This window comes from Gobio gobio (genome assembly GCF_949357685.1).
Source record: "Gobio gobio genome assembly, chromosome: 14".
Lineage (NCBI taxonomy): Eukaryota > Metazoa > Chordata > Actinopteri > Cypriniformes > Gobionidae > Gobio > Gobio gobio.
This window is the reverse complement of record NC_137107.1, coordinates 30,028,911-30,039,725: the sequence shown is the minus strand read 5'-3', so window position 1 is coordinate 30,039,725 and position 10,815 is coordinate 30,028,911. Positions and strand designations below refer to the sequence as shown.

Below are 10,815 nucleotides of genomic sequence, written 5' to 3'. Positions count from 1 at the left end.
TACTCCAAAAAGGACAATCCCAAAATAAATGAATTATAGCTTCTTACAAAGCTCCACAAAAAGAACAGGGTGTCAATATAAATTTTTTTATAATTATTATTTATTTTAAATGTTTGGCGGTTTTTAATGTTTTATAAGCTATGCTCATAACATGTCTTTTATGGGCGTGAAGAGTTCTCCGAAGGCGTTGCCACAATGAAACGTTTCCATTTTGACTGACAAGCAGAACAACCAATAGAATATCAACGTTTGTACAAGTTGACCAATGTAAACAGTTGTGGGCGGGAGTTTTAAATTCCCGGTCATTGAGCCGCTGTTTTCAGTTGTCCGAGCTCAGTAACGAGTAACGACCAGATTTCTGAACATGAGCTAGCTAAATTAGCATAGAAAAGATATTAATCTGCTTTCTGTTTTTTTCCATTCAGTTCATCGATAAATGTAGTTTTTTTAGTCTTACAGCTCTTCCCTGCTTAAAGCATTTCCACCAATAACGGGTATGTTGCTAATGTGCTAGTTGTGTGGAACGTTAGACTAAGATGCATCTATCGTAACATGAACTTATGCACATTTATCATCCTCTGTAGTCGCGTGTTCCTCTGTAGCCTCCAAACCATGATGTGTGATGTCTTTATTATTCCTGCGATTGATTTTATAGTGTTATTGTGCGACTATCCCTGCGTTGGCAGTCTATTGTCAAAATCTTAAGGGTTAGCAAGAGTCCTCCATCATTTTAGCTGACATGCTGAGTTGTTCAATAGTTCGCAACTTATGTTGCAAATTAATTCATGAATAAATAAGGTTACAACCTATATTTACCTAAGATGCAAAGAAATTCAGTGAAGTGTAAAGATATAAGAGTGTCATTCATTGAAATGTTTCGTGACCTAAATCCTGCCTGTCATGGCAGTGAAGTTGACATTTGTAATGGACAGGTCGGTGTGTATTTGACATGAACAGCACTAACATAATGAATACAGACCATCTCAGTGAAAACTGTACGGTTATAATGAATGTTTTCATTTAATAAGTAGACTATCTATCTATCTCTATCTGTCTGTCTGTCTGTCTGTAACATAGCTGTTATCAAGAAATTCTGATCAGGGCATTATGAAGAACTGAAATGACCATGTGCAATGATTCCTTTAGGCTGTCATTGGCAAGAAATGGAGGTTGGCAGTGGCACAGTTGTGCAGGAAGAAATGAAATTTCGGGGGACTGAATTTGCTGTCAAGGTCGAGTTGGCGGAGCGGTTACTAATCGTAGAGATTTCAGATGTTGTTACAGCGGACCAGTGGAGAGGAGAGTTCGATCCTGCCTGTAAGTTAAGCTTTTAAAACTCATATTCTGTGTTTGCTTGCTTGAAATGTTGTTTTATGTCGTAACATTTTTTTCTATAATTAGATATTGAGGATCTGACCCGGAAAACTGGGAATTTTAAACAGTTTCCAGTATTCTGTAGCATGCTTGAGTCTGCCGTCAACAAGGTGGGTCCATAAATCGTATGTAATGTATTGTTATGGTGTCTTGATTTTTAATGATTGTCAAGACAGGGCTGCTCAATTTGAAGATTTTTTTTCCCCCTCTCATAAAATTTTCTTTGAAATTATTTATTTTATTTTAGCATTTGGTTTGCTGTGCTTGTTTGTTGGGCTGCACAGTTTGGCTGGCTAAAAATGTTGTGATTTATATATCAATATGACAATATAATAATAATAATAATAATAATTATCATTATTTAATAGCAGTAATATTACTAAATAAAGATACTAAAAAAATACAGCTAATGTAATAATTCACTCTTAAAAAATCTGTTTAATAAAGATAATATAATTTATTTTACAGCACAACTGTCTTAATTTCTTCATTTTCTTCCATTCACACAGCGTGTTTTTGAGGTTAAAAACGCGAGACGCATTTAAACAGTGAACGCACCCCTTCACTGTTTAGTCCTTTTTTTCTGCATCCTGGCTGATTTGTAGATTGTATGCACAAAAAAACTCTGTATTTTCATATTTTTGCCAATTTCCCATTCATTTCCTATGGGGGTCATTTTTGACCCGAAGGTCCTGAGTGTGACTCTTTTTTTTTTATGACCATTTAGACTTTTCAAACCCTGTCCCCAATTTTGGGTGTTCATATACCAAGTACCAATAAAGTCACCAAGGTTCGGACCATTCCGATGAAGCTACGATTTTTTTACAATTTTTTTAATTAAAAAAAAATTCAAGAGCCCCAGAGGGTTAACAGACCCACGAAAGTCGTGCTATGATTGGACGTCGGACAGCGTAGCGTGGCATGGGGACGTAATGACGAACCATTAATCAAGCTATGTTCTATAACATGTAAAACGGGAACATGAACGGAATATTCTAAAAGCAACTCATGTAAACTTCTTAATCAGAATATTGTCTTATTCAAAATAAGGTCAATAATTAGATTACTGCTGTCCATGTAAACGTAGTCATTGACATTGGATGATAGTCACACATTTAGGGACCGTCTCTAAAGTTACATACGACATGCGTATACACGTTTCTAATTTCAAAAATATAAAAAGTATGCATCATGCCTGACACCTACATGAACACTTTACAGTGGGTTATATGACTGTAAGTCATTCTCTTCAAATACTAGTGAAGAAACGTGTATACACGTCATCATGTGTAACTTTAGAGACGGTCCCTAAATGTGCGACTATGTGCGGTAGAGAAAGCTGCTTGCATGTACAAAAGTAACCGCGAAGACTTAAATGTAAACATTGCTTTTGTGTCTTTATCAGCTTTTCCACAAATATACTGGCCCTGATAATAATCACACATACGTATCGCTTGCTCCATTTCTGTAAATCCATTTGATGAATGAATGACTCCCTCTACACGTTGCTCTGGTCTTCGACTACAGCCGCTTGCACCACCTGCTGGTGAGGTCGACTAACAGCAGATGGAGATTATACTCTGTAATCTACTGCTTTCCTGCAGTTCCCAGATGTGAACTGTTGAATTTTGTCCAATTTGTACCACTGAATTTGTAAAGCGAAATAAAATGGACCAAATACAATGCAAGCATGGTTAATGCAATGCATATTTTTTTAAGTAGTGCAATTCAACAAGCTTTTTTGTTTAAAAAATATTTGGCATTATTTTACTTCCATAGTGCATGTTCCGTTCCCAAAATTTATGTTATAAGCCAGCCAAAAGTAGAGCAGATACAATAATGGCTTGGAGCAGTATTTACTGTGAACCGAGCCGCTCCGAGACACTGAAAACACCAGTGCATGAGCTGCTTGCGTGATGAACAGTGCTAATGTTCACTCTGAAACATGCTGCACAAATATGTATTTCATTAAATCAGTCTTTCTGATTTGATATCACAGTCATGCCTAGGAATGGAACGATTACCGGTGTTGCGATAAACCACGATAAAATGTACTGATGGTTAGTAATAGCGTTTAAAATTTAATTATCATTAAAACCGCGTTTGATCATCACGATTTTGAAAACTCGTGCTTAATCCTGTCCAGTCAGCATCAGTCTGGTGCAGGCGCAGCGCACAATGTTGTTTTTGAATGAAAAGAAATGGCAGAAGGCAGTGACAGTGCCGGGAGATTTTTCAGCCAAGGACCAAATCTGAGGTGTGGTCTTATTTTGGCTTTTACAAAAGTCCTGAGGTAAACTTAATCGAAGACGGTCACCCTGCCTGCATGTTCTGCAAGAAGAAAGTCACTGTAATAGGGGGAAACACTTCAAATCTGCGAACGCAAGGCAAGTGGACTTTGGCTCAAGCTTCACGTTATTATTTCCCAGACGTAGTCTTAGTACTGAGGTCAAAGACGAACAAACAAGTTCAGACAAGACTAGGGTGATATTTAATGGATATAATGTATATTCATTGTACACTTATTGCACAGATTTTCTTAACCACATAAATAATTATGGGCACATATTGAATTGAGAATGTTTTAAATCTTACCTGTTTATAAATCCAATTTGTTCAGTGTACAAAATAATCGTCCAGACAATGGTCATAGGAAGTTATAGTAATAATTCTAGTAGTATTATTAGTAAAGTCCTGATTTCATTTTCAATACAATCAAAAACAGAGACGGAAGTTGCATTTGAATGAAAAGAGAGCGCACGTTCGTTGTGATAACGTGGTGGATGTGTGCCGTTATAATGCGTTGCTATTGACGACGGTTATTATAAGGAAGAAAATGCCACAGAATAGAATCTTGCTTAACAAAGGTGCATAGACCTGCTTGTTTTATTTGTTGTTTGTTGATTTTCAAATATAAAACTTGTTGAAATGTTTTCAGTGTGTGCATCTGTTCTTTTTTAACACTTTCATCTCATTTGAACAAAACCATGATAATATTGATAATCATGATAATTTGGGTCACTATAATCGTGATATGAAATTTTCATACCGTTTCATGCCACAGTTTCGATTAAATTTCAATTGTTCTACCCTCCCTTCTAGAATTATTGGCAACAGAAATGGTTATGAAATGATTAACCAGTCTTCTCTGTTAATCACATAAAATAAATCTAATTTGCTTTTATTATCTTTTGCAGTCCAGTGAATCAGTGACCCTTGACCTCTTGACCTATTCCGACCTCGAGCTTTTGCGGAATAGAAAGGCAGGTGTAGTTGGCCGACCTCGTGCTCAGCCGCAGTCTCCTGCTCTCAGTGCTAAACGATACCTCATCCTCATCTACACTGTGGAGTTTGACAGGTCTGTGTAGTTTGATATCTCTCAGTCTGCTTTGATCACTCTTAAAACAGTGCAGTTTTTAATTAATTAATTCATTTTTGTTTAGGATACACTATCCTCTTCCACTTCCATATCTTGGCAAACCTGATCCTGCAGAGCTTCAGAAAGAGATCCGAGCTCTGAGGGCCGAGCTGAAAACACTGGCACTGAGAGGAGACCACAAAGTATCAGACCAAGAATCACGCAGGCTCCGTGCAGAGTCAGTTATTTATTTATGCAATATGTAAACAAAAACCCCTAGCACACCTGGGTAGTTGCAGGTGCATGGGACAAAGTCGGCACAATATAAGAAAGAAATCCTGTAGCCTATACTGTTGTAGCTTGCAAATCTTGCAAAGTGGTAGTTCACCCAAAAATGAAAAATCTATTTTTTCAAAGCTGTAGAATGTATTTTGTTCCTTGGAACATAAAAGAAAATATTTTAAAGAATGTTGATAACCAAACCATTTTAGTTACCTTTGACTTCGATTATATGGACAAAACAAATAGAGTAGATGATAACAGAATTAAAAAATTTTGGTGGACTATCCTTTCAAAGCATTTTAAAGGTGCAGTGTGTAATATTTATGAGGATCTATTGACAGAAATGCAATATAATATACATAACTATGTTTTCAGTGGTGTATAAAGATCTTACATAATGAACCGTTATGTTTTTATTACCTTAGAATGAACCATTGACATAGATTGAAGGTCCCCTTACAGTGAAGTCACTAGGGATGCAGCAATACACTTCATATTTTCAATACAATACAATACATTTTCGGTTCAATACATACCTCGGTTTTTAACCATGGTTTTCGGTTCGGTTCTAATGGCTTGTCACATCAGTTTTTTGCTATTCTATTCTTAGGAGACAGGAACAGCAAGAGGTTAAGGAGAAAAAAGACTATTTTTTATTGCAATACTCTTTCTTTATTTTACTTAAAAGAATTTAAAAACCTTACTTAAACTTAAAACTTTACTTTACACATTCCTAGTGTATTGTATAATATAAAATAAATATATATAAAGATTTACACTGGCAGCTCAGAGCTGTACAGCAGTATTTAAATATGAAATTGAATGAATAAATGTAAAAATAAAACGCTACATAAACTTCACTATAAAATATACACTGATTCTTATTAAAGCTACTGTATTTAAAAGTTTTTCAGTCAAGAGCAATGAGTGATTTTCTCTCTGTATTTTGTTGTTGTATTAACATTAAAGGGATAGTTAATTCAAAAATGAAAATTCTGTCATCGAGAAATGAATACAGGTTTGGAACAATATTAGAGTGAGTAAATAATGACATAATTTTAGAGGTGAACTGTCCCTTTAAGGACAGCGTGTTCACTACTGCACTGTCAATTTAAGACCTCCGTTCATCTAATATACAGACACACGCGATTTTACTTTCACTTTAGACATAACCGACTGTGTTTACGTTAATCTTGTGTGTATTTGACAGTATTAGTGCAGTAAGACTACTTAGTTCAGTAATCACGTGTTTGACAGGCATTTAGTGCGCGCGCTCGGAAAAACGCATGTTAAAACCGCGCACGCGAATGAGCCGGCAAGGCTTTAAAACGCATGCAAATAATGAACTTTCGTGATTGTGAATAACTATAGTGTTCCGTGAGTATAACTCTACCACTAACGTGTGATGTGAATGTATGTCGTGTTTTTCAGGATTGGGATGGAGGCAAATTATAGAATTTGTAGAAAAAGAATTAATTCAATGCAAAACCAAAAAAAACGCAATTCACAAGCGCGTATTGAACCGTGAATGCCGTAACGAACGGTTCAATATTATATTGAGAATTGTGGCATCCCTAGAAGTCACCATTTCGCGCCGCCATGTTTCTCCAGTAGCCCTAAACGAACAAACTGCTCTACAGAGCGCTAGCTACTCTCTGCTCTCTCGCATGATGACATCTTTGCCCTGTGTCGGCCACTGTAGATTTTCTGTGTGCTTCGAAATGGAGGAGTGAGCGGTGGGCGCTTGCAATTCGCAACCTCACCGCTAGATGGCGCTAAAATTTACAGTGCACCTTTAAATTGTTGCTATTAAGTCCCAGTGAACCGGAAATTGCAACTGATTTTATTTCAGTGCTGTGACGTATTTCCAAGTGAGATGGAATATTGAAAGGAGGGCAGGGTTTTACTTCAGCACTCCTCCTCTCCATCTCTCGCTCATAGCAGACTAACGGTCCTTTCACACTGGACGCGATTTTGACGAGAATAATTTGCACGATGGTTTTATTTTAATTTTATTTATTTTATTTTTTTCTAAACCTAATTGTGTCCGTGACTATGGACTAAGTGAATGTGTGCTACTGTCTCTGGAGGAGCTCCTCAAATTGTCCCACGGACATTTGAAAGTAAGTGCGGGACCGGCCATGATAAAGTTTTAGCTCTTGTACAAGATTAGCATACTCCCCTTCAGACTCTCTGTTCTTCAAGACTGGGTTAACCCAAAACCTTCTTTTCTGTCTTTTAAATAAAGTGAAAAGCTCGTCTTCACTGAATAATGAAGTGTCCATGTTTTCTCAGCTGTCGCCGCGAATGTTTTGGAATGTTGGAGCTCTGAAACGTCACAGACGTCGCAAATTCGTGTCGTGACTGGTTTTGACGCGAACTATTCGCACAAGAAATATTCGTTTTTCCGCTTCGCTTTTTTCGTGACGCGTCCGGTGTAATAAAAGAAAGTAATAAAATAATTTTTTTTTTGCATAATTTAGCATTTTATGTTTCGGTTGATATGATATTCTACAAGTTAAACAAATTTTCTTAATTAAAATCACAACAAAAGTGTAAAAACTGAATGTTGCGCTTACTATTCTTTTTCTCTCATGTTTTTTGTGGTTTATGCTTTATCAGGTTGGCTTTGGTGAGAGATGAAAAGGAGGCCTTGGCCAAGGCTCTGGATCGTCTACAGATGGTAGGGGCCGGTTCTACTCCTGGGGCTCGTGGGCTCAGGGAGGCAGTGCACAGCCTGGAGGAACAGCTGCTGAAGGAAAGGGCAAAAAGCCAACGGTCTGCAAGCAAGAGGAGCCAGGAACAGCGCCTCCTACTGGAACAGGTGTGTCTAATGAGATTATTGTTGTATGGTAAAGAGAGAGACGAGCTGACAACATAAAACACTCATGCATAGTCACTTAAATATTCAAATTCACTCTCGTTGGTAGTTGGAGGAGCTCAGGGCTTCAGAACGTGCTCTTCGGATACGTGTTAAAAGTTTGACCACTGAGTTGGCCTTGTTACGACGTGGGTAAGCTTAATGAATTGCCATCTGTGCCCTTTTTATTGCATGTATTTAAATTTTTTTTTTTTTTTTTTGGGCACATGTTAATCATTCCATTTCCTATCTTCCTATTTTAACAGTCGGGCAACTCCAGTCACGTCTGGCCGAAGTGGGCTCAGGTGTGATGGGGAGATTCATCGGTCTTTATCCAGAGAGCGCAGTTTGACCCGTGTAGGTTTAAGAGCGCGCTCCGGGTCGAGAGAGAGGACGGAGGACAGGGGTCGGAGGTCAGAGGAGAGAGTTAGGAGGGCAGACTCTTCAGGGGCTCGGAATTGTATCGCAAGACCCTCACCATCTCCAACGGGTACATGTGTGAAGACTAGAAACAAATGTAGATGTCCGTTTAGGTCCTGCTTGATTCAAGTCTTGTTTTCTCTTTTGACAGGGTCGCGGGGGCCTCGGTTTGACCCTACAGCCTACATCCAAGACCGACAACGACGCCAAAAAGATTCCGAACTGAAGAAGTAAGACTCTTTCACCATTTAGTATTTTTAATTTTCTTTTTCTGCTGCATTTCTGCTGTTTTATTTGTTGTGTTTTTCCTTACAAGCATTGCCCTGTCTGTGAGAAGGAATGTGGTTTATTTTAAAAGGTGTGATCCATAAACTCTCTTTGTCCCTAGCATGAATCCATTTTCTTAAGTTGTCATATTGTTGTCATGAATCTGGCACATCAATGCAAGAAAGAAAAAAAATCGGATTTTTGAGATCACACTGATAAGAGGATGAAATTATCTGGTCGAATTTATATATAGGCAACTGAACCCATTTCCTACCTTTTAAAGATATACAGGAGGTCTGCTTTTGTTTCCAACAGTCAGAGGAAGATTAGAAGGGACATGTTGGCTTCACCGTCTCTGGAAAGAGGGCGTTCACGCTCCAGAGAGCCCGTTCCTCAGCTGATGCGAGCAGGAAGTGCTGGCAGGAGGAGGAGTGTGTCTGTGGAGAGCAGGAGGAGTCGGTGCTCTTCTGAAGGATCAGTAGCTGAGTTTGAAGAGCTTGCTAAGCCTCTAAATAGCAGGCATGTCAATAAACAAAACATGTTGTTTATCCAAATTCATGTTGGCCAGGTTAAATGTGGCGTCAGTAATCAGTTTAAAAAAAGGTGCAGAGAGGCCTACACTTTTATTGCATTTTTGTCCCCCATTTGGCCTATAATATTAGTCAAGATTTCTTGTATAATATTCAAAATATTATTTTATGTGACAATTGTCAACCCTCTCTCTGAACCTAAGAATTAAATTGGCCTGTTTTTGTAAGTCTAAAAAAACTTTTATTCAGCAAGGATGCCTTAAATTGATTTAAAGTGACAGTACACACTTTTACATTGTCACAAATTATATTTCTTATAAATGCTGTTTTCAAGCAGAAAATGTATCAGTTTCCACAGATTATTGAGCAGCAAATCAGCATATTAGAATGATTTCTGAAGGATCGTGTGACACTGAAGACTTGAGTAATTGCTGCTGAAAAACAGCTTTGAATAAATAAAAAACATTTAAATTGTAATATTTCACAATATTACTGTTTTTATGTATATTTTTTTATCAAATAAATGTAGCCTTGGTAAGCATAAGTCTCCTTTAAAAAAAACATAAAATAAATGATGCACTATTTGTTGTATGATATTATTATTATTATTATTATATTTTGCAGAGGTAGGAAACTGGTGTATAATGGTCCAGCTGTGGTGAGTAACAATGTGAAATTCTAGGTTGTTTGTGTAAGATTTTGTAAAGATTAGGCCTCGAAAAATTATCATTGCTGATTTTTTGTTGTTGCTCCATCTAGTCCAGAGGAAGACACATAAACAAAAAACCACTGTGTAGCACCCCGGCGCAAAGGATGCGAGCGGCAGGTACCACATAATTTCCCCTATAACTCTTTTTTTGCTTCTTCTTTTCTCTGTATATGCATCTATAACCAATAGTATATACATGTAAGCAATGTGTATTTTCCTACTCAGACACATCTATTGACACGGGGGCTGACCTGTCAGAGATTGACGCTCGACTCCAAGCCCTGCAGGACTACATGCGGGACCTTGACACAGGACACTAACTAATCCCAGTGGATTTAGATGTCTATCTAGGCATTTTGCACAAAGACTGAAAAACTTGGACAATCATTTCTTTCAAACACTGTGTACAGACGTGTCTGTAACATGTAGTCATTTATACTAATGAGACTTGAATACTGTTTGTTTTCTTAATCCCTAATGTAGCTTTTGGGCTTGACTCAAAATGCAGTTATGCTGGCTTTGTGAAGGGGGTTCTTGAGACTGTTGCCATATCAGACTTGCCCAAAAGTATGACCTCAGGATATACTGTTTTTTTAAAACACATTCCTGTGTACATTTAATGAATTAGTGTTCGTTGACCATTGTTGTTTTTTATATGATTAGAGTGTATGTTTTTATGTCTGTTTTAGATGCTTTCACATTTTGTTTTTGTGAGATTCTGAAAAACAAAGCTTTTTATATATAAAATGATCTTGCAGTTCGTGTCTATTCTTTACATGCACTCTTATACAATGGAGCACAACAGAATGTGATATCCATTTTATTTTTTGCAAGTTAATGTTCCCGTAACATGTTGCTAGCCCCATGCCATGCATCAAAGGTTATAGGTTTCATTCCCAGGAAACAGAGATAGTGATAAAATGTATGTCTTGAGGTACGTTGGTTTAGATAAGCATCTGCCAAATGCTTAAATGTAAATCTCTATGCTGCAGGTATTTTGACTTTCGGCCTCTTA

The 10,815-nt window shown here is 37.5% G+C and overlaps 1 protein-coding gene across 2 annotated transcripts; it reads left to right on the top strand.

Annotated features, from left to right (window-relative positions):
• The first annotated feature begins 285 nt into the window (after positions 1–285).
• Positions 286–10,550, top strand: ccdc61 (coiled-coil domain containing 61). Of its 2 annotated transcripts, XM_079835453.1 has the most exons (13): positions 286–494; positions 1,147–1,317; positions 1,402–1,484; positions 4,572–4,732; positions 4,818–4,970; positions 7,637–7,838; positions 7,945–8,027; positions 8,141–8,364; positions 8,446–8,524; positions 8,877–9,080; positions 9,716–9,749; positions 9,851–9,917; positions 10,026–10,550. In XM_079835453.1, the coding sequence occupies exons 2-13, from the start codon at positions 1,164–1,166 to the stop codon at positions 10,118–10,120; spliced, it is 1,539 nt and encodes a 512-aa protein (XP_079691579.1). In that variant the 5' UTR covers positions 286–494; positions 1,147–1,163; the 3' UTR covers positions 10,121–10,550. The 2 variants fall into 2 exon arrangements, with proteins under 2 accessions (XP_079691579.1, XP_079691578.1); XM_079835452.1 differs by lacking the exons at positions 9,716–9,749; positions 9,851–9,917; positions 10,026–10,550 and having other exon boundaries at positions 8,877–9,414.
• Positions 10,551–10,815: the final 265 nt, after the last annotated feature.